Source organism: Larus michahellis, chromosome 14 (genome assembly GCF_964199755.1).
Source record: "Larus michahellis chromosome 14, bLarMic1.1, whole genome shotgun sequence".
Classification (NCBI taxonomy): domain Eukaryota; kingdom Metazoa; phylum Chordata; class Aves; order Charadriiformes; family Laridae; genus Larus; species Larus michahellis.
The window spans coordinates 7,468,346-7,491,801 of record NC_133909.1 but is presented as its reverse complement, the minus strand read 5'-3'; the positions used below and the strand labels follow the sequence as shown (position 1 = coordinate 7,491,801).

The following is a 23,456-nucleotide window of genomic DNA, read 5'->3' as shown; positions in this document are numbered from 1 at the left end:
TAGAAGCTGATTTTAATAAGGGTCATAAAACCCAGACGCTCCCTTGCACGGTCTTGAAAATTGGTTCATGGCTCTCTGCAAAGGCATGCTGAGAACGGCAGCTGGCCATATGCCTCCGTCGGCACCCGCTCCTCCAGGGCGTTTGCGGCGAGGACCAGGATTTCTGATGGCTTTAAAGCCTGTGCCCGTGCTCCGAGTCCCCAGCCTTAGCGCAACACGGCCATTGCCGTGCCATCACCCGGAGAGGCGAGGCTGGAGGTCACGTTCCAAATACCAGCAGTGATACCCCCCGCAAAAAGAGCTGAGTTTAAATTTGGGGCATCACCCGAGGCAGAAATTTGAGGGGTGGGGAGGGGTGGAGTGTCTGAGCGCAGGTCAGAAATCTCCCTTTCCCCCCGAAATCTCCCTTTTCCCCCCGAAATCTCCCTTTTCCCCCGAAATCTCCCTTTCCCCCATTAACCTCTGCTGAGGTTATATTTCTGACGGGAAATGACTCGCATATTTCCCAAATCCCAAGTCGCCTCCCGCTGGCTGCGGGGCCTGCGAGCCCTTGCCTTTAGATGGCACTGCGCTAAGCAACATCCAGGCAACCCCGGCGCGGAAAGGGCTGTTCCTCCCCCAACGCTTTAGAAACATTTTGGGACCGTTCTCTTTGCAACAGGGGGAGGAGGAAGAACATTTTTGTGCCCACCCCGCTCCCTCCAAGCGGGGACACGTGAGGCTGAGATGACCCCCTCTGAACCAAAAGCCCCGCTAATGCACCCTCACACCCCCCCTTTGCTGCAGCCCCATTAATTTGGCACATTTAGCAAAATTTAGCTATGATGCTCAATTAAGAAACTAATCACGGGGGCAGGAAGGGCAGCTCTGGGGAGGGTCCCTACTGCCCTCAAGCCTCGGGTGACCCCAGGACCACTTGGACCGTTTAGCCCAGCCGCCCTCCCCCAGCTTTCCCCCCACCCACAGACCCAGCGTAACCCACGCTCAAAGGGCGAGGATTTGCCCTTTGGATGTTTCACAATGTCCCGGATCAATAAACCCGCATGGGGCCAGTTAGAGGTGACACAGCGATGCCACCAGCCCAGGCCATCAGCATCCCCCGGGCCCAGGATAAACCAGTAATTCCCTATTTCTGATGCTAAAGGGGTAACACCGGATGGATCCAGGGCCGGCTTTCCCTGCCCCCAAGTCTGGATCTGCTGCACAGAGACACACCGTGGCCATCCCGGCTCCAGCCCCACGTCACAGTGGCCACACAGGGACCCTTCTCCAGTGGGTCTGAGGATGTCCCCACACTTGGTGAATGAGAACGGGGTACGTGATGCCCCCGGGAGGGCAAACACCACGGGCTGCCCACCGCAACCCTCACCCTGCCATGGGCCAGGACCAGGGCAGAGCATCCCGGTGCCCTGGGGCACATTTGCCATGTGGAGCCCTCTAAATCCCTGTTGTGGGGCTGGGGGGCGCCCAGCCCAGGTTGGGGGACAGCAGGAATCAGGGAGCGAAACCCCAGGCTCAGAGCAAAGCCCGGGGCCAGCGCTGACTCCCACACTGGTCCCAGCTGGCCCGGTTGCCTTTTCTGTTGCCAGCTCCCCACCGTGACGCTGGGTTGGACTCTGTCATGGGTCTCGTAGGTTTGGGACAGCAGAGTGCCCCAGAAAAGCCAAGGACGGTGTCCCGGAGGGGTTGGAACCGGCCACGTGAGCATCCCACCCACTGGCAGCAGCTCAGCGGGCTGCGCTCCTCCTCCCTAAACAGGGAAAGTCTCCCAAGCCCTGGAGACCTGCCTGCCTCCAGCAGGTGATTCTCCTGCTAAACTCTTGCAATAGCAACGATCGGGTCTGGGGTCACCTCCGGCACCCCAGTGCAGATACCCTACATGGGATGAGGGTCTTTCCCTCAGCCGCTGCGGAATACCAGTACGACTTGCTCCAGCAACAAAACTCCGTAATAAAGAAGATCCACTTCAACGTGTTAAGGCTGAATTTATCAAATCGCTGTTCCTAGAGGGGACTGATTTACCCCAAAGTCAGGCAAAGCGCAGGCAGCAGTGACACAGCCCCCTCCCTCGCGATCCACCCCTTCCCTGAGCCCCCGACCACACTTTTGCAGCCCCATCCTACAGATCCCGGCACCTTTCAGCCGGGAACCGGCTCTGGATGCCCCGGACATGGTGCCGCATTCCCAGCCACATCCCCCCGGACCTGCTGCAGGGAGGCCCCAGCCAGCAGACGGGGAGTTCCTCTCCCCAAGCGTGAAAGCAGAGTGGATAAAATTAAGCCCTGGCTGGGAATAACTTGGGGGAGGGACACCCCTTTTTCTGTCCCCAGCATTGCACGGCCCAGCTCTCCTCCTGCGGTGGCTCCATGCATCACGATCTAGCCAAAAGCAAGACATCGGGGAGAGACATTTCCTATGCGCTGGCTTTATGGAGGCGTGTGTCCGTCCCCCCCCCGTCCTGCTGAAACCGTCCCTGCTGCGAGTGCCCTGTGGGAAACAGCCCCCCCGAGTCCTGGGGCCCCGTCCTCACTGGATGCCCACCAGCTCCGTTATGGGGGGAGCGTGGACCATCAGCTCCTCGTATCTCTGCAGGAAGAGCCGGAGCCTGGAGGCGTAGGTGTCCTCGTTGTACGGCAGCTTCTTCTGCTTCAGGTACTGGGAGACGACGGGTTTGATCTGCAAAAGCAAAGGCAGAGTCACCTCCACGTGGGACGTCCTGGCGTTTGTACAAGGTTCCCAGCCGGAGGCATCGCCGAGCTCCCCATGACGTGCCCAGAAAACCCGTCCCACGTGGGGCTGGAGATGGAGCACCAGCTGTAACACCTTTGCTGTGAAAATTAAGAGCGAGGTGGTTTCCAATTGCAGCAACACGGGGAGCTCACCCTGGCAAAACACCTTTGCAGGGCTCTAGATTAGGAGAGGTGCCCTAACGAGGCTTTAATGAGGGCCAGTCACGCATGCTCATCACTTGCACCCATGGTTATCCCCACGTGCCGGTACAGCCGGCTCAGCGCTCAGCGGGGAGGCTGCCACCAGCTTAATTACCCCTTCCCTGCAACACCCCTTTGTGGGAGGCAGGTCCTACCGGCCCCACAAGCTCGAGCAAAGGCCGCGACCTGAAACCCCCTGGTGCTCCTGCTCTTGCTATTACTATTACTTAATTTTCCTCCCGGCTTCAGGCTGAAAATAAGCGCAAAATAAGCGCTGAAGGGCAGCGCACGGACCTGCCTTGGGATCCCCTTGAGCCGGGGCAGCGCTCGGAGCCCACGTTTTCAACACACCCCACACCTCGGAGCAACAAGTAAGGGCACGACCAAAATTATAGGGGGATTTGCCTGGACGACGGCTGCAACGAGCGTCAGACAGCGTGGCACACGAGGTGCTTTCCCAAGGGATGAGTCAGGAGGATCCCAGGCTGCTGGGAGGTTGCTGCAGGCTGGATTCCGGACCGGGAAAGGTGCAGGGAGTGGAAACGAGGGAGAAACAGGAGCTGGGATGGAGGGAGGTGGGTTAGGGGCTGATGTGAAGCAGCGAGAGGTCTCTAGCATGGGGGGAGCGGCACAGAGAGGTCCGGTGGCAGGGAGAGGAGATGGCTTGCAGCAGCCCAGCGGGGAGATGGACGATCTTGTCCCTGTGTCACCTCCCAACACGCTCGTCCGCCCCGTGAGGTTGTCTCACCTTCAGGCACATGTTGTCGGAGAGGCTGGGGAAGAGGTGATGCTCCACGTGGCAGCTGATGAGCGAGTGGCCGAAGGACCAGTCGAGCAGGGCGTTGCGGGGCAGGTTGAGGACGCCCAGGCTCATGAGGTGGATCCGCTTGGGTTTCCGATCGGCCGCGAACATGGGGAGGCCGATGTGCTGCGGGAGAGGGAGGTGGGGACCCTGTGGTACCCGCCACCCCCTTAGCCCCTACCCGGCAGAGCAGAGCATGGCTCCGGCCATGCAAGGGCACGGAGGCGCCAGCCAGGCTGAGCCACATCTTGGGGTTTGGCTGCCAACCCCAGAGCTGGCTTTGTCCCTGAAGTCACTCCATCCTGTGCTCGTCTGTCCATGGAGCCACTGAGGAGCGCCCGGGCTCTGTCCCCCAACCCCCATGCGCTTTGTGCCGCCAGCCTCTGGCCACCCCAGGACCTGCAACACCAACTGCACCTACACCTGCAAACACACCACCCCCCCAGCCCTGCAAGCCACCGCAGAGGACATCACGCTCCATCCCTTCACACCCATCTGCCCTGACGTTCTCCCAGGGCCACCACTCTCCATCCCAGCACCACCAGCCTGACCTCCCCATGACAACATCGGCACCAGGGAGGTGACAGCCAAGGCCGCTTGCCTTTTAAGCTGACACAAGCTCCAGCTGTCAGCGTCAGGGCTATGTCACCACCGCTGGGTGGTGGCTGGCCTATCTCCAGCACCATCGGGACACCTCTGAGCTTCGGGTCTCTACCTGGAATATGTTGACGTGGATGTAGGGATGGGCCAGGAGGGAGCGGGTGAGCAGCATGCAGAGCAGGGCAGACCACGGCGACTGGAAGCCCGAGACGTTGAGAAGCAGCCAGTAATGGCAGTAAAGACCCAGAAACATGCAGCAGAGGGTCCGGAGAGCTGCTTTCCACTCCACGTTCCTCAACAAATCTGCACAAGGAAGAAGAGGCAGCCCATGGGCAAGGTGCTGATGCTTCCCCACCACCGCTGCTCCTGCGGCCAGGCTGCCCGGCACGCTGATAACCCTACAGCCCATCCCATTCCATACCATTCTTCATCTCCCTTTCCCCATCCTCCAGGTTGGCCCAAACCCCCCAGCCCTGCTGACCTGCTGCCCCCTCAGAGGGTCCATCATCACACAGGGGTTTGGCTGCATCTTCACTTCTTACAACTTGCCAAGTCATTGTCTGTGTTTTGGCATTGCCCGACGGACTGGGCTTCTTCAGCCTCTTACGACTTTCCTGGCTCTTCTCCCCAGTCGTTTGCTGGCACCGTTATTTCCCCCGAGTCGCCGCTTTGTCTGCCCGAGCTCATTGTGTCCCGGCCCCCAGAGACCTCCGTGCCTCCACCCCATAGTCACCAAACGCACCCCGTGTGATGCTCTGACCAGTCAGAGACCTATGTGTGACACTGAAACCTGCTATGGCCAAGGGTCTGAATTACAGGAGAGCAAATTTGGGGTGCTTCAGGCTCATGATGGCTTTTGCCAGAGCGTTCAACTCTTGACACAACATAGGAAAAAGTGAAGTGTTTTCTGAGCACCAGCAGAATGGAGAGATGCATCAATGCCTTCCCTGGAGCAGATGCAGCATCACCTGCCTCCACTGCAGCCCTGTGTCATGCCTTAGGCTGGTAGGTAGTTACCATACGTAGTTAATGCGATGCCTCCAAAGCAGGACCCTTTGGTGGCGTGAAACCCGGACAGTGACGAGCTCACCATACCCAACACCCCGTCCCAAGGCAGTTGGGCCACGTACCAAGAGCAACCAGAGGGGTTATGATGGGCACCGCGAGAGGAGCGATGAACATGTAGATGTAGCGGTTCAGGAAAGGAAGCTTCCAGGTGCTGGAGTCCCCCAGGCCGATGACATTGGTGTAGCCATGGTGGATCTTCACATGGTTGTAGGTGGCCTGCTCGGCTGTGAAGGCTGAGCAGAGCTGGAAGGGAAGAAAAAGGAGAGGTGATGCTACAGCCACAGCACCAGGGTTGAGAACTGCTTGGCTTGGGCTCGTGGGAGAGGCACCCAGGGGAGATGCTCTGCACCCAGAAAGAAGCACCCAGGGGAGATGTTCTGCACCCCACAGGCTCCAAACCAGTCTGGAAATGGATTTCTTAAGAGTTAAGCACTGGAAACCATTCCCACCGTTCCCCACAATGTGTTACCCTGCTCTGCAGCCCCGCGGCCAAGGGGATCGACACAAACCCCCACAGCCCAGCACATCACAGGGGCTGTCCCCAATCAGGGGTTCAGCCCCTACCCCGCTGCCTCTAGGCAAAGCTCCACAAGCAGGGATGTTCCTGGTGCTCCCTGGTGTAGTGTTGCTTTTCATTTAACTCTCCTGCACATGGATCAGGAAGGGTTCGGAGCCATCTTGTTCTCTTGTGGCTGTTCCTGAAGGGCTTAGGGTGCTGTCAAGATGCCGATGGGTCTTCTGTGGGGAGCTGCCACCTGAATCCCCTGGCCACACTCACCTCGATGAAGAAGACGGCCCACACTTTGCCCCAGGACTTGGACTCAGTCAAGGCATTGTGGCTGGCCAGGTGGCTGCCCTTCACGGTCAGGGTGTGATGCACCACGCCGAGGGTGAGGACACCCGCCAGGAAAGGGATGGCCTGGGCTGACCGCAGGCACAGGAACCCTGTGGAGAAACCAGCTGGGCAGGAGCTCGGCCACGCACTCATGTTGCAGCCCTCCTTACCTCCGAGCCGGGCTGGAGGTGTTGCTACACCCAAGCGTGTTAGCTGCTGTCCTAAACCTGTTTTTCAGACATAGTTACAAGTACTTAAAGTGCCTAAGCTGGGAAGCTTCCCTCCGCACCGCCCTGCGTGGCTGGACCAGCCACGCTCGCCATCGTGCTGAAGGTTTGGGCACTTCCAGCCACGATGGAATGGGTGCTGCTGGTGCCAGGTCCCATTCCGCAGCTCCGATTAGGACCCTGCTGGTGACGGATATGACCCTGCCAGGATTTCAGCATCCCCCGGAGTTCAAAAGCAAGAGAAGGCACCAGCTGCAGCTTTCCCACCACGGTCCCCTGTGCCCACCTGCACCCACCACGTCTGGGCCACCAGCACCAAAACCACAAGGGTTTCCCTGCTCCATGGCAGGGCACAGATGGGACACGTCGTTCCCCATCCTGCCCTGTGCCCATCTGCCCGGGCACTGTGCCCTCACCCCAGGCTGTACCCTGGGTGCCATTGTCACCTGCTGTGGGTTCCCAGCGGGGGCAGGGTACCCCATGGCACAGGGTGAAGGGGTTATTGTGGCTTTGTTACAGGCTTAATAGGCTGCTAATAGGTTTCCAGCACAAATGAAGTTGTACCAGCGGTACAAAAGCCGTGAGGAGGAAGTGAGACACACCCCCCCATGCCCCCCCAGAACCCCCAGACACGGTTTGGGGGGGCGCTGAGCCGTGTTACCTGCCGGGAGCAGGAGGAAGCTGCAGGCGAGGATGCTGATGTCCACACCGTGCCGTTCCCACCAGCTGCTGCTCTTCACCACCTTCTGCACCAGCTCCGAGAGCTCGGCCATCAAGGCTTCCTCACGCCGGCCCGGCTCCTGCCCCGCTCGCTGCAGGACCCCCCCGGGGGTCACGTCGCTGTCACCCAGCGCTGGCCCCGGCTCCCAGTCCTCTGCCATCGCCTCCCTCCTGCTGCCGTCGGGAGCGGCTGTGCTCCGGGGAGGGGGGTCCCCCGTCCCCCGGGGGTGGGGGGTACCGCTCACCTCGCCGTTGACCTGCTGTCCCCTCCACCTCGCCGGATCCCCATCCTCCAGCGGCATCTCCCTGCCGAGCAGAGCCCACGCAGGGTTGGGGAGCACCCACAGGGGACACCCCCCCGCCCCCCGACAGCACCCCGACCGCTGCGGACAGGCTTCCCCGCTCCCGCTGCCGCCGAAGGACACGGGAAGGGCAGGGGTGGAAAAAAAATAAACAACCCGAGGAGGAGGCGGCCAGCGGAGACAGCGGCAGAGCCACCCGGCCTCCCTCCCCGGGGACGCCCCGGCCAGCCCCCGGCCACCGCAGCCCCCTACTCACGCCGGCCCCGCCGCGGCGCCTCTCCCCACGCCGGCCCTTTCGGGGCGGGCGGCCAGCCCGTGCGACACCGCACGCCGGTGCCGAGCAGCAGCGATTTGGAGAAGGGAGGAGCGGGGGAGGACGGGGAGGAGGGCGAATGCAGATTAGCGATGGCAATAATCCGCCTCGGCGGCCCGTTTCGGGGGGCGGCCATCGCGGCGGGGCCGCGGGGAGGACGCTCGGCCAAGGGCACGGGGAGGCGAGGGCGGGCGGAGGAGGGAAGGAGCCGAAAAGAAAAGATGGAGAGAGGCAGTGGAAACGCTGGAGGAGAAGGAGCTGAGTGCCAGAAATAGCTCCGAGAAACCCAAGCGGAACGCAGAGGACAGGGATAGGGTTCCGCTTCTGCCGAGGAGGGGGAGCAAATATTGCCTATCCCGCCAGGGAGCCGTTCTGGGGAGAAAACCGGCCTTTTCCAGAGCAAGGAGCGGGCCGTGGGAAGGAAGGGCCAGTGCATGGCTGCGCGTCTGCCTGCGCCTGCCTGTCTGCTCAGCACCCTCCTCCCTGCTGTGGAGGGGGACATTGAGCCCAGGGACACCCACAGGGGACCTGGTCACCCCCAATCTCTGCCCAGCAGCCATCGCACCCGGCCCTGACTCCCCCGCACACTGTCCCTTCTCTCTCCTGGGCTGTTTTCAGGAATTTCCCAAGAATTTCCTCCCTTTTCCGTCGCTGCCTCATGACTAATCGCCCACACACAGCACACGCACCCTGAAAGCTTTGGGGACGCCCGTGCACAGACTGGCACTTCCTGAGCCCCATTTCTTTACCCAAAAAGGCTAAAAACACATCACTTCTTGCTGGGGCGCGGAATTTCTTCTTGATTTATTATTCCTCCTAACCAGAACCCGAATCAGCTCAACTGATCCACCGAAGCCTTGATGAACACTGACATCTAGCAAGTCCATAGGCAAGGCAGGTTTGCTATACCCATCACTGGGGTGCCCAAACTGGGACAGGCTCAGCACCTCTAGTAACAGCACATCACTGCAGCAAGCCGCAGGAAAGCAAACCTCATGCCCAGGTTGCACCAAGCCCCAGGGAATTGTCACCGTACCCTGGGAAAAAAAATTAATAAAAAATAGAAACAAAAAAATCACACCTACTGCAAAAGGGGCAGAGCTGAGGGTGTGTTAGAGACCTGCTGAGGTTTCATTTCTGGTGTAAGAGCTTGTATTATGAAAGATCATTTCCAGAGCCAGGGACACTAACGAATCAAAGCGGCAACCGAAGCCCAGCAAGCTGCAGCCAGGTGGGTGATTCATTCCGATAGGCAGCGTGGCTTTCATCACCCGCTCGTTAGCGAGGGAAGCCCGCGGCCGGGGAGAGCACCCATGGGTGCTGCGGGGCTGGGGGGAGGTGGGTGTCGGACCCAAAGGGAGCCGGGCTGAGTGGGTCCGGTCCTGAACGACGCCTGTTACTTTCATCACCCCTAGGACGTCACCACGAGGGACGGTGACAAAGCCCTGCGCCAAGGGTGCCAGGCTGCTGCTCGGTGTGGCCAAAGGTGAGTGGTGGCGGAGCTGCCATTGCACAAGGGCAGAACTGGTTATGTGGCAGCAGCCGAGGAGGAGGAGGAGGTGGGGATCAGCCCCACATCCAAGACCAACATGAGCCATCAGGATCCCACCGCAGCCAGTGGCAAGCGTGCCGGTGCGCACGGGCAGAGGCAGGCATGTGGCATCGCTCGGTCCCATGCCACCGCTGGGACCAGGGACAGCTGGGAAAAGAGAAGAAATTGTGGGTTGAAAACAACACGGGAGAGGCTGAGTTTTGGCTTCTGGGGAAAAGCAACAAACCCATAAAAGCCTCCTGCTTCGAGCTGCAGCAAAGGTGGGATTCGCGATGCCCATGGAGGAGCAGCAGCCGTAAGGAGAGTCTGCAAAGCCATAAGGAGGGACGGAAAATTCAGGCTTGTAGCCCTAAATCTGCTTCTAGCTGCCTTGCAGAGCTCCATTTTTGAAATGAACTTTTAAACCCCGATTTACATCTGATTTTCCACCACGCGCAGGCCAAGCCGTGCAAACCTACTGACCCCACTAAGATTTCAGGGATGAAAGCAAATGCTGACTCGGCCCTTGCACCGTGGACGCAAACACCTCCAATTTAGCAGGAAAAACACATTAAAGACTCAGAAATCCTTCGGTGCAGCAGAGCGGCTGGAGGGATCAGCATAATCCCCGGAGCAGTGAGCTCTTGCTGCCAACGCCGCATCCATCCCTCTCCCCAGGCAGCGCGGGGGTCCCACGGGCAGCCCCCGCTGCCCTGCAGGCAGCTGCCAGCCCCGAGGGAGCCCCCAGGATCAGACCCCCAACACTGCCCTTGTCCGACCGCCAGCCCCTCTGCCCCCAGGACCGAGACCTGGAAAAAAACCTGGAAAGGCCAGACCTGGACCCCAGCAGGATCCTTCCACGTCACTGCTCCCAAATGAGGGGAAAAATGGGACATTTCAGAATGGGCACACATGCCAGGCTGGCAGGACACAGCAGCCACAACTGCTACCCATCGACCCCCCCGGGTTCCCCCAGCCCATGGGGCAGAGCCCACTGCAGCCCCTAAAGGGGCTATTTCCAGCCCCAAACCCAGGAGCGGTTCGACAGCCCCTACGGCCACCCATCCTCCAGACCCTCCTCCTCCAGGAGAGGAAGGACCAGGCTGCAGTGGGGCACCATCAGCACCTCTGCAGCCAGACACCCCAAAACAGCCATTCCTCCTTCCCCTGGCACTGCTGGGGCAGCAGAGATTCACTTTTTTAACACCTGGGTTTGGGTGGGGTTCCCCCCCACACTTTCAGGCCAAGCACATTTGGGTAATTAACTTATTGAGAGACTAATTACCACCATCCCCTTCCCAGCAGGGAGAGCTTAAGCGCCATCCTCTTTTCATTTTGGGGTCTGGCAGAGCCACGGGGTCCTCAAGGAGGAGAAATTGGTGGGGTTTAACACCTCACCCCAACCCTCTCCCTGAGCCCGACGGCCGAGCGAGGAGCTCCATCTGCAGGCAGAGCCCTGCCTCCATCACCCCTGAAAACAGCTCCGTCACCCCCAAATTCAGGCCTTGGCAGAAGGGTGCTTGGCACATCTGTGGCCAAGCAGTTCCTGTGCCCACTGCCAAACCGGGGACTTGGCCCCGGCCCTGCTCGCCCACCCACCCACACTGGGGGTGCCCCACGGCCAGCCGGGGCACCCCAAACTCTCCATCCCTGGGGCTGTGGGGTGAAGAAAGAGCGAAGGACAAGCTCGGGAGCCTCGGGGCAGGCACCAGAGGGAGTCACAGCTCTGCATAACTGCTGCTCTCGCTGTCGTTTTGCCAAAAGCTCGGGATGTTTAGCCCCAGGCTGGTGGGCTCCCAAAAAGCATCACCCAGCCCGATCCACAAAGCCAGGGCAAGGAGCTCTCGATGGGTGCTGGGGGTGGCACAGACACCCAGCCCCGGCCCATGGGGTGCAACGTCCCCTCCCAGGGACCAAGACCCTGGGTGCAGCTGCAGCTTCTCCCTGGGGTCCCCTTGCCATGAGGGGTGTCTGTGCCCATCATGGTGGTGCCAGGCTGGGACAGAGCTGGTGGGGGCAGCAAGATGCCGGATCCAGCCGGAGCCGTTTGGTAGCCCACGTGTTCCCAGCCCCGCCAGGACGTGGCAAGGCCATGCTTTTAACCTTGAGTAAATACCCAGCCCGGGACGTCTCACTGTTTGCAGGGCACAAACAAGCCACTTCAGGTGATGGAAAACTTCCCGCTCGTGCTCAGCAGCTCCGGGAAGAAACTGGATCCCAGTGCTGGCTAATCTGGCTGATCTGTTTGCACCGTCTGGCGTGGCACAGACCGGCCGGTGGCGAGATGGGGCAGGCAAAGCCACTCTGCCCCGTCCCAGGTCATGCTCAGGCTGCCGGAGAGGCACCACGGTCGGAGGCTGGTGGTCTCATCCAGACTCTGTGTTGGTCCAATGCCGCCTCGTGCTGCCCTGGCACCTCAGGAGGAAAGCGGCTGAATGGCAGAGCCCCACAAAAGGCATTGCCCAGCCAGAAATCGGGTGCAAGCCCCACACCCCCAGTGTCATTCACACCATCTTTGCATTGCTGCCATATCTTCCTCATCCCTGTTTGACCCCCTGACGGGTGCTGGGGTGTCACCCACTGGGGATTGCCCTGCTAAACCTCAACAATGTTCACCCCATGGTGAGAAGAGCTGGAATTTATCTCCCAGCAGCAGCCAGGTATGGAGAAGTCACCTTAGCTCCTCCATGCCGCGAGATTTAGGGGCCACGTGGTGCAGCAGGTCCTGAGCCCTCCTGGCTCTGTGGTCAGGATGGTGCTCCTCCATGTCCTGGCCAGACCAGGGTGCTGCTGTGCCGCAAGGATGGACCATGAGCATCCCCTGCCTGCAGAGCGGGGATGGACCCATGGGACTGCCTGTGCAGAGCAGGAGGCTCTCCTTGCGTGAGGTCGGACACATGCCTGGCATCAGCTACCCCACAGAGGGAACACAGCCCTCTCCCTTCTCCCCTTTTCAGTAGCCATCTGCAAACATCAGAATGCTGAAGCCCAGGGACAAGCCCCGGGTTTAAGTCCCTGCCATCCCCAGGCTGCAGGGCCGGGTGAGACCCACAGCTGCAGCTGGTGCAGGAGATTTATTCAAAGCCAATTGCACGTGAAAACCAGCACAAAACCCAGCCCTGAGCCCTTGGACATCCCTGCCCAGGGCTCAGAGTCACAGAACCAAAACCCACCCCTGCCCATGAGCACCCCAAATTCCCCCAGGGATTCACTGTGTATCCACCATGAGCCCTTTCAGCCACCGCCGCCAGAATATCCCGATACCGTATCCAGAACGTGTTTTCAGTTTTATATATCAGCAGTGAATAAAGCAGTTGTCATCCACCCCCTGCTCCAGCCCAGCTTAATTTCCAAAGCCTGACTGGAGGTGTCAACTAATCACAGACTTCCTCCACTTAGCAGCTCAGGGCGAAGGTAATCACTGGTTTGGGTGCCTCTGCTCTTGCCCCGACCGAAACTGCTTGCCCCCACCCCTCGGTCCCTGGCGTCACCGCCTGGCCAGGTGTTACCCAATGCGGGCGCATGGCAGAGATGCCGCAGGCTCCATCCCACTCTGCTTCCAAAACGCCGAGCCTGCCGCCGGTGGTGCCACAAAGGGATGGCCGAGCCCTCCTGAAGGGCTGGGGTGTCCCGTCCTGGCAGCAATGGCTCCCAAGGAGGGAACTGGCCACTGCTTCAGTGTCGTCGTCAGCCAGTGATCAGAAAGATGCTCCTGGGTGCAATGCTGCACCTCCAGCCCTCAGAAATTAAATACATTTTTACTTGTAACCACAGCACTACCCAACCCCAGACCCCCCTGCTCCCGGGTGCCCTCCCAGCCCCCAGGCCAGAGCCACCGGGGGTGGCCACGCACACGTCCCCGCAGGCAGGCGCCCGACTCGGCGACTCCCCGGCAGCCGCCCACATGAAACTTTTACCGCTCGGCGCAGGCAGATAACTCCAGGCTCCATCCTCTGCCCTCTCTAGGAAAGAGGGACATTCCCAGCCTCCTCGGCACATGGCAGCGTGTGGATGGAGGATGAGGACCCCGGTGAGGTTGTGCCGGAGACGGCGCTACCTGGCACTCGCACCCCAGGCTGACCCGTCACCGAGTGAGGACCGTTTGCTGGGGCAGCTCAGAACCACTGTCCGTGCTGCTTTTTGGGGCCAGGTGTCTCTGCCAGCTCCCACCACCGGCTTCACAGGCCAGAAGGGAGAGGAGCTGGGAGGGAAGGGATAGTTCAGGGCAAAGACCCCCTTGCCTTTCCCTGTGGGAATGTTTAGACATGTCCTGGTGGGGCCATTGTGTTCGCCCAGTTGAAGAAACCAGAGCTAAGGCGGGCACAGACCAGTACCTGCATCGTGACTCTGTCGCTGCCCTTTGTAGGATCAGGAGGAGATGTTGAATTCATGCAAACCAGGAATGCCTGCAAGATGGAAAGCTCCCTGCTCATTAAGAAGCCCATGCATGGCTCTAATCAGCAAGGGGAGGGGTTGCACGATGCAGCCCCTGCACCAGGGGTAGCACGGGACCATGCTCTGCCCCAGCACGGCGGGTTGGTGCCACCCCGGGTGCCAACAGCAATTGGGTGCAGGTGCCTGCTCCCTCGCCGCTCCAGCCGGAGGGAAGCTGAGGGCGGCCGGGTCCCTGACGTAACCCGCTGTGCCCAGGAGGCAGAGCCTGGGAAGGAGTGAGCTGCCCGGCCGGGGTGGGAAGCCAACACACTGTGTCACTCCTTTGGGCTGGAAATTTGGTCGGGAGCCAAAGGGCTGCCCACATCCAGCCGGACTCCAAGAACGCACCCCCATCTCCCCAGGTCTCGCACGGCCATAACCTACTTCCCTGCTTTCAGCTGCTGCGGGGAGGCGACGGTTGAGCCGAGGGGCTGGGGAGGGGGTCTGCTGTCCCAGCTCCATCAGGCACAGACAGGCTCCATCCTCCTGCCAGGCCCGGGGACACATCCTGCCAATACCCCGTGTGTCCACCCTGCCCATTACACATGGGGCAGCCCAGCCCCAGGCAAGGGGGGATGACTCTCTGGGGCTGAGCGTCCCCTGATCCCACCTTCCCCCGGGGAAGAGCCCATCCTTCCCGCTGGGCATGGGCAGCCCACTGGAGCCCTGAGAACCTGCCTCCACACCGAGGGCAGTTTTTGTTTCTCCTTCAAGGCGAGCGCCCAGATGCACCCTGCCAGCCAGAGGGATAACTCACACACCGCCTGGCAGGTATTTCATCAGCACGGCCGGACCCATAAAACCAGTTAGCTTGGAAAAACAGGGACTCTTCTAATGATACCTTTGGAGCAGTGGTGCTCCGGATCCCAGTCCACCAAGAGAATATCTGAAGGAGACCAGAGGAGGCTGCAGGTCGTCTCTGGCTGGCACGTGGATGCATCCCCAACTCTGCCAGCAGCACTGGGTGAAGAAGACGTCCCCCATCCTCAGCATCCCGAAAACTGGTATTTTGCAGCCTCCTAGGAAGACACAAATGCCAGGAAAGCTGCTAATCCTGCAACCGGTTTTGCCACAAAAGCAAAGTCTCCCCAGCCCCGTTCCTCCAGCTTTCCCCCTCCCACCTAGAGCTGCTGCAGACAGATCCAAGGTCCTGCTCCTTAATCCCAGCCCGAGGAAGCAGGAGCCACCCTGACCCAAGAAACCTCGCCGGTGCAGTTTAATACCCACTTTGGTGAGGCCCCGCTAGGATCGGGGTCAGCGGCAGCCGGGCTGGCCATCGGGAGGGCAAAGTGGGGCAAAGCGAAAGAGGGAGGAGGCCCATGAAAAAAAAAAAAATAAATAAGGCTTAGAATAGAAACCAGGTTAGGGCTAACTGTGGGTGGTAGAGCTGCTGTAGCAAGTAGAACGGGCTGCTGTCACCAGCTCAGGGGGCCTGGGGTCCTCTGAGCCATCCTCACCACCCTTGCTGAGTTTGCAGGGTTGCCAGTCCTACAATTTTGGGAGTCGCTGGGCTGGAGGGCACAGGGGGAGAGGGACCACAGGGACGAGCCTGGGTGCAAAGAAAACAAAAGCTCAGCCCTAAAACCTCATCCATCAAGGGCTCTTTTGGTCCATCGGATGGCCGGGATTTGGGACTGTCCCTCCGGAGGGCCCTTGCTGCTGCAGGAGAGCCACATCAGGGGCTGCTGGGCAGAGACTCAGCAGTTCTGCAGAAAATGTAAGCGTCTTTTCCTCCTTTCTTGGTGAATGGGAAAAGAACAATCAACAATAAGCCAAGCATGGTGCAAGGTGAGATAAGACCGACTTCCCACGGTGCTTGTGGTGGCAGGACGAGCGTCACTGGGCACTTGGCACAGCCCAGAGGGTTCCCCTGAAGTGCGCAGAGGGCTCACGAGGTGCCACCGGCACCACCCCAGCACCCGCCAGCCCGGGGAGTCCGTGGGCAGCCGGATCCACTGGCAAACACAGGAGCTGTCCCGTAGCCACGTCTCCGGCTGGGCTGTGGCCAGGTTGAGCCAGGCAAGGTGCTGATAGAAGGATTTACTGAGCGAGGACGAAGGCGGTTCTTGGAATAGCCCCGCTGCCCAGCAGCAGCCCAATTCCCGAGCAGGATGTTGCCTGCTGGTACATGGCACAGGTGATGCCTCTCGAAATCCGGGAAATTTTCTGGGAGAGGGGTGGCTAAGAGTCATATTTTGTTGGAAAAAGGAGTCAAACCAGCGTCCTTGGAGCTGACGGAAAGTCACCTTGGAGCACCCCAGGTTCAGCCTGTGTGTAGACCTATGGCTTCTCCCGGCCCTTGAGCCACTTCCACTCAGGATTTCCCTCCATCTGCTCTAGACGGGGAGAAAACCCACTGTCAGCCATGGCAAAAAACATCTCCACAACCTGTTTCCCACAAACAGCAGGTCTGCCTTTCCCATAGCAAGAAGTCAACCAAATTACCTTTCCAGAAGACAAATCCACAGTGATATTGTGAGTGGGTTCCCGTGTCCATCCCCTGCCCCACTGAAGCGCCGGGGACTTTGTCCTCAGCCCCTTGGGAAGGCTCTGCCGGTGGCAGGGCTGGTGGGGAGGACATCTGAGGAGAGATGGCAATTGCTGCCAGCTCCTCCTCCTTCTTACATACCTGATAATTTTCAGGAAGAAACAGTGTAAAAAGGTGCTTTATTTTAGCCTTCAGTCCCAAGGTGGCCCTATCCTGCTGTCAGGGCAGGGCACAGCTCTTGGCATCATCTGTCCCTGGGTGAGGAAGGGAGCTTACGGTCCCCTTCAGAAAGGCAGCCATCCCATGTCACCTCCTCCAGCCCCTGGTGACCCAGGGATGGTGATCCTCCTCCGGCTCCAGTAGACCGCAGAATGTCCAGGGAGGGCCAGGGACCTGCTCATCACCGCTGTCACGGAAAGCCACCCAGGAGGAACCCACAGTGCCTGGCCCCCTCCCCTCCATCCCACACACAGTCAAAGCCAGCCCCAGCTTGGGGACACTGTCCCCGGCTGCAGGGCTGGTCCTCCCCTGGGAAAGGCGGTTTGAGCACGTGGCATTCCTGCCCGGCGGAGCTGAGCGCAGCCCTGGGCCGGGTGAGTAACGCCTTCGGCCGGCTGCCTGGAATACCGGGGGTTGATCTATCACCCAGCGCCGGCGGGCGAGGAGGCGTGCTGCTCCGCTGGCACCTGCGGGCCCCTCTCAGCACCTCCAAAACGTCTCCTTGTGGGGTCAGGGAGCCTCTCCCCACTCCTGGGGCTGACCCAGCTCAACACCATGTCCCAGCACTGTCCAGGCTCCTCTCGCTCTTCTGTGCCCTCTCTCACCCACTCACTCCAGGCAAGCGGTCCCCCTGCCCTGCTCCTACCACAGCCCCTGAGCCACTGGCCAGGGACCTGCTGCCCCCCTCCCCAGCCACCCCCAGACATGGCACTCGGGCACACGGACACCACCAGACCACCTTCCCTCCTCTCCAGGTTGGCTTTTGCTGTGGGTGCTGCCCAGCCCCGCTGCGCTCCTCCAGGAAGCATCCCTCGTGGGTACCGCTCCAGGGTGCCACTGCCACCCAGGGCTTTCGTGAGGGATGCCCAGCATGGGGCAGGGCTGTCCCCATTCCTGCAGGCATTATTCCGGACTGGGAGCAGAGCTCCAGTCACAGACACACTGGGGCTGCTGCCGGCACCCTGCCTGCATGGGCTTGTGTAACCTCTTACGTCAGGCAGTGCTGGGCCACGGCTGAGCCAGCTCCTGCTTCCCTCCCTGCCCAGGCCCCACGGCTGCTTCTGGGGCCCAAAGGTCCAGGGTCCCGCTTCCCGGGGATCTCTGTGCCTGCTATGTCCCCCCATGGGATCCCCCGCCCAGCAGCCTTCCCATGGGGATGCTGGTGGGTGCTGTCACCTGTTCCCTGCTGTGACCTGAGGATGCTCGTCTTCCACCTCGGGAAGATTGGAGGCACAGTCCTGCTCCACAGAGAGCAGCCTTCCCAGTCACCTTAGGAAGCAAACACAAAAAAGGGATGGTTTCATGCTTCTCCCAGGGTACAAGGGGCAGGATGGGCTAGAGCTGCTCCCTGGCTGGCAGTGGAGGAGCCCAGCGCAGCCCAGCACAGTCCAGAAAGCCTCCACCTCCCCAGCCATCCCTGGCCTGCTTTCCAAACCCGACCGGCCGGGTTTCGGGGTGCTGGAGCTGTGCCAAACACCAGGGCAGCAGGGCAAAGGCATTCCCCATCAGGATGCCATGCCAAGAACAGCACGCGCTGCTCACCTCCTCTTCCAAGCCCCCAAAACATGAATAAAACCCCTGGGGAGACATTGCCTGTGGGTGCAACCAGCGTCCAGCTCACGGCTGCCTGCCAGTGGCCTCGAGGGCAGCCACGAAACCCACAGTTGGGGTCCGCACACCCCTGGGCACGGGCCACTGAGCCCATACGCTGCTGTTGAGCGCCCACTGTTGCCCCTGGGGCATCACTCGTGGGTTGCAAAGCGCCGCAGGGTTTGCTTTGGCACTCGGTGTTCTTATGTAAAGGAGCGGGAGAGCGGCGGGAATGAGCCTGGCTTTATAGGTCAGAAAATGGAGGTGCGGGGCAGTTAGGGGATTGGGCTAGGTCAGCCCGTGAGTCAGTGGCAAAGGAGGGACCGGCGCGGCGGAGGCTTTATTAGCTGATGAGGGGTGGAGCAAGGCTCCGCAGGCAGGCGAGGAGCCACGCTGAGACACGGCATCGGCCGAGCCGGGTCTCGCTCTCCCGCCCGGCGCATCCCCCGGCACCCCGACCTGCCAGCGATGCAGCACCAGCCCCGCTCCTCCTCCTCGCCGAGCCCCTGAGGGGCGGCCGAGCCACTCGCCCCTCGCCGCAGCCCCACGGTCACCCACGGCACAGCCAGGAAGGCAGTGATGGAGCAAGGTCAGTGAAACAGGTTTCTCCTCTTGGGTCTCTCGAGCAAGGCGTCCTTCCCCGCGCCGGCTGGGGAGCTGCAGACTTGTTGACAGCAGCTCTCGTTAGCTCGGTTATTGAGCAGGGATGAGGGATGGGCTCTCGGCTCCGGAGGTAGGGGCAGGGATGGAGCCATGGCTGCCCCGTGCATACCCCGAGGTGGGCAGTCGTGCTGCTCAGCCTTCCCTGGCCTCGTGGGACCCCAAAGAAGCCCCCCGCCCCAGGGCATGTGCTCCAAAACACCGAGGGTGGCTAAAATAACATATGTTTGTGTGGGAACTCAGCTGTGGCAGGGATCTGGAGGGGTCTGGGGGCAGCAGCCCCGGCTGACCCCAGTGCCATGGCCCGCAGCCACCCTCGGGTGCTGGCACGGCAGCCAAGCAGGTGGTCCCAAGCTCGGTGTTTGTTTGTGGCTGTGGAGAAGGGCCAGGCTGTGGGTTTATCACAGCAGAGGTAAACGGCAGCATTCAGGCCGTCTGCCAGGATCCTTTCCCTGCCCCAGCTCAGGCCTTTTGCCGACTGGTTGGAGCTCCCACACTCTCCTCTGCGCTTCTCCGCGCCGTGAGCATGGCTGGTGGCACTACAAACCAGGGATGGGGAAGTGTTGAGGTCGGCCATCCCGTCCGTGGGTGCATTTCCAAACCGCAGCCGAGGAATCCGGGGGCTGTGTCCTGCGGGGATGAGCGTGGGTGAGGGTCCCCGCCGCCAGCACCGGGTTTTGCTGTGACACAGCCATGCCAGCCAAGCTCCGCCACTTCCCAGAGCTGAGATAGTGGGTGGGGAACAAAGGGATGTTGTAGCAGCCGCATCCACCCCCGGCACCTCCTGCAAGCCAGAGCCCGTCCCTGGGTGAGAGCGGTGCCCTGCTGAGCCCACTGCTGCCGGTGGTCCCTGCTGCACCCTCCACCTGGTGACCGGCAGCTGCAGCCTCGCCGGGGACGGGACCCCAAGGAAACCCATTCCCCACCAGGGCTTAAATACTTGAACAGGACTTCCTGCCTGGATTTAGGTGGTTTCTGGGCTGGATTCCAGCCCTGTGCTTGCTGCTCCCGGTGTAGTCCCGCGCTGTGTCAGGTGGTCCAGCCTTCACCTGGGTGTCTCCTTTGGTGACGGCTGCTCCTGGTCCCACTGGGACCTTCGGGGCTGGGTGGCTCTGCTGGCTTCAGAGAGTACTGGTGAGTTGGAGCTCGGTGTCCTGCAACAGGAAAACATAGTTGTCGTCAAAATGCATCTTAAAATGTTAAAGCTTAAGCAAAGATTAGGGAACAGGAGCAATGGGAAGGCTGTCCCTGTCCATTGGAAAAAGCAGGAGGTTGGGAGATAGTGAAGAAAGCCGGAGTCACCACCTGTCCTCAGAGCCACCCGGGGATGCAGGCTGGCATCGTGGGGCTTTGCCGTGAGCAGGCGACCCCAGTGCCATGGGGCAGGTGGTGCCGCAGGGGAGGCAGCACCATGGCACATGTACCGATGGGTGCTGGCCTGGCCACACGCCAGACGGGGGTCCCACAGCCCCCCCGGTACCTTCATCACCCACCTTCCACCCACCGAAGCACCTAGGGCAAGATGTACAGGCCATCCAGGGCACCAATCCTGCAGTGCCGGTGTTTACCCCAGATGACCGCATTGTCTCGACGAGCAGCACTACCGAGGAGCAAGTGTCGGTATTGTCCCAGCTACATAGGCTTTCCCACCCCCTTCCCACCCACCGTCACCTCTGAGACCCACGTGTCCCCTGCTGATCCACCCCCGGTTCACGTGGGAGATGCCCTGTTGCTGAGGGCTGTGCAGGGATGCTCAGTGCCCTCAGCCTGGCACTCGGAGCAGCACAGAGCCAGCTCCATCGCTGGGGTTGGAGTCCAGTCCTCCTAAAACAGTTTCCTGCAGCTTTGGCATCCCCACCAGCAGTGCTGGGCACGATCCTGACCTCACCACTGGTTTCAGGGCCGTGACAGAGTGAGCCAGAAGCCTGGGTGTCATGGGGGGACCAGGGATATTCAGCAGCTGGAGACAAAGATCAGGCAGTGCCTGTGCTTGGTGCACACTTATTCCCTGCAGCACCATGCGTGCTCAGTGGGATGAATCCAGACCAACACCATGTACCTAGTCCGCAGCCACATCTTCACCCCAACCAATTGTCCCCCCAAGCCTGAATTCTCCTGCTGTGAGCCCTCAGATCCCTTCCTCTCTCCATGCTGTTGGGGAAGGAGCCCAGCAGTCTGGCTTTTCCAGCTCCGGGCAACCCCACACCCCCCAGCCCACCCAGCCCGAGTGCCAAGGGGCTCGGAGGGGTCTCACAGCAGGGGCAATTCCTTGCAGGCTTCTGCAGAAACAGCTCCGTACCCCTGCGGAGGCTGGAAGAGGTTATTGCAGCCACAATTCCCCAATTACAGAGCAAACCTGTGCTCTGGCCCGTTGCCAAGCCCCGCAGGAGGTGCTGCCCAGCTCCTCACCCTCACTCAGCGGCAGTCGGGGATTTTAGCTCAACACCCAGGAGGGAACATCTCCCCACCCTGCACCTCCAGCGAACCTGCCTGCACCAGGCGCTGCAGACAGACCACCAAAGGCAGGGGTCCGGGGCACCGGTGATGCCCCACATCTTGCTCTGTCCCAGCTTCCCCCAAAGGATGCTCAGTGGCCTCTGTGCTCCTCCAGCCATGGCGGCTGAGAGCAAGCCCGGGCGATGGGTACTGGGATGATGGGTACCAGGGAGCTCACTCCAGCCCTGAGACACTCAGTGGCAGGATCCACAGCATCACCTGATATTTTGCTAAAATTTATGAATTGCATGAAGCAGACGTAGAAAATAATTCACTCTGATAATACCTAAAGCCAGCGTTAAAAGAAAACACCACTCCATGTCTCCCACTTTGCTGTGCCATTTGGCACCTCTCAGGGAGGACATACTGAGCCGTGTCCATGTCGCTGCCTTTGGCTTTGGGAACTGCCACGGAAGGTCCCAAAAGCCACTGCAAAGCCCCTGTGAGGCAATGCCGTGTCGGCACCACATCCAGCCCTGTGCTCAGTTACCGCGGGAGCGGTGGGGGGCACGGTGCGAGGCACAGCAAAGCCGGGGTGTGCCGTGGGTGCTCTGCATGGAGCCCCTTCCCGCTCACCTCTGTCCCGGCTCTCCACCTTCCTGCGGCCCAGCGTTACTCAGCCGCTTGGCCAGGAAGTGAATCCCCAGCGGGATGGGCAGGAAATAGTTAAGCAGGTGGCGTGCAATGGCCCTTGATGGCCTGGCAGGTCCCAGACCCCAGTGTCACCCTCTGGTGTGCACAGCCATCACTAGCTCCCAGCCAAGGGAGGTGCCTCCCTGTGGTCCCCTCTGCCCATAAAACCTACCTGGTGTCCTGCAGGTGATGTCCTTTCTCGGTTCCCATGCCAGCCCAGTATGGCGTGACCAAGCACACGTGCTGCCCACAGGGAGCGGCCAGTAACTGGTGTTGCCGGCAGCCTGGGGAAGCAGCTGGTTCCCCCGGGGTGGCCATGGTAGCCGTTAGCCGAGCAGGAATGCTGCAACATTCACTCAGCGCCTGCAAATCCGCATCTCCAACACCATCACTGCACACCCTTGGTCATCCCTGAAACCTCTCCTGCCTTCTACCTCCTCCAGACAGTGGTGCAGAGGCGCAGCCAGCACCTAAAGACGGGCAGAGAAAAGCATCTGAGTGACAGTGAATGCCAACACATCCCCCTCACTGCAGCCACATGGGGATAAGGGCAGAGTCTGTGAATCGACACCACTTCTGTGAGCAACGCTCCTCCTCCTGGGGTTGTCTGGCTCAAGGATGGGGTGTCCATGCTGTGGCTGGACCGCCGGCACGGCCCCTTGTTCTCCCTCTGCTCCCTACGTGGCACCACCTGCACTGTTGGGGACTGCAATGTTATATATCCAAGCTAAACCCAGGGGACTGGTTTTGCTGGGAAGACCAATTTAACGCTGGCAGCAGCACAGAGGGGGTTTGGCGTTCATGGCTTGGAGCATTAAGGGATGACCATCCCCCAGCGCCACAGGTTCCCTGCTGGGGAGATGCTGCCGCTGCCACCATGGTGCCAGTGGGACCCACACCAGGTCTGACCACAGGCAGGGGCGAAGGCCGGTATTTGCTCACTGGCAGCACTGGGTCCGGGAGACCTGCCGCCTGGCTGGGTTTCTGTTTGGGAGGGTATTTAAGGGTGTTCTCCAGGGTGTGCCAGCCCTGGCCTCCACCCTGCTTTCACAAGTGCCCTCTCCGAAAGGAGCTTGTTGTTCTCAGCCACGGAGCAGATGCAATTAGCACTGGCGAGGTTCCCCCATGGAGGCTGGGCTGCCGACAGGCAGAGCAGCGACAGAGCCTGGCTGTGCTGGGGACCCGGGGACAGCCACATCCCCTCTCCGTGCCCAGGTGAGCAGAGCCCAGCTCCATCAAGAGTCCAGCAGGATGCAGCAACCCTGGGCCGGGGGGGTTTGAACACCCTGTCCTGCGAGGACTGAGTCCCCAGGTTTTGTGGGAGACAACCTGGTTGGAAACTGAGGACCAAACCCAAAGCCAAGCAAGGTGAACGAGCCCAAAGAGTTCTGGCTTGCCCTGGGGCTACCGGCACCTCTGACAGCCACCCCCATGCCCGCAGACCACCCTCGTCACCCCACCTGGGGCAGCCGTGGGCCTGAGCCCATCTCTTGGGTTCTGCAATGCTGTGTTGGTGCCACAGCTCAGTTTTGGTCTTTCCCTGCAGTCGTGGAGGTGATCGTGTTTGTATTGGGGCTTGAACATCCTGGGCGGCATTTCTGGGCTTGG

The 23,456-nt window shown here is 60.6% G+C and overlaps 1 protein-coding gene across 3 annotated transcripts; it reads right to left on the bottom strand.

Annotated features, from left to right (window-relative positions):
- Positions 1–1,951: 1,951 nt before the first annotated feature.
- FADS6 (fatty acid desaturase 6) lies at positions 1,952–7,850 on the bottom strand. Of its 3 annotated transcripts, XM_074607748.1 has the most exons (8): positions 7,741–7,850; positions 7,428–7,488; positions 7,124–7,274; positions 6,179–6,345; positions 5,463–5,643; positions 4,448–4,635; positions 3,679–3,858; positions 1,952–2,676 (listed from the first exon to the last, which is right to left on the bottom strand). In XM_074607748.1, the coding sequence occupies exons 2-8, from the start codon at positions 7,482–7,484 to the stop codon at positions 2,527–2,529; spliced, it is 1,074 nt and encodes a 357-aa protein (XP_074463849.1). In that variant the 5' UTR covers positions 7,485–7,488; positions 7,741–7,850; the 3' UTR covers positions 1,952–2,526. The 3 variants fall into 3 exon arrangements, with proteins under 3 accessions (XP_074463849.1, XP_074463848.1, XP_074463851.1); XM_074607747.1 differs by having other exon boundaries at positions 7,124–7,488; positions 7,741–7,845; XM_074607750.1 differs by lacking the exon at positions 7,428–7,488 and having other exon boundaries at positions 7,741–7,826.
- Between the last annotated feature and the right edge of the window lie 15,606 nt (positions 7,851–23,456).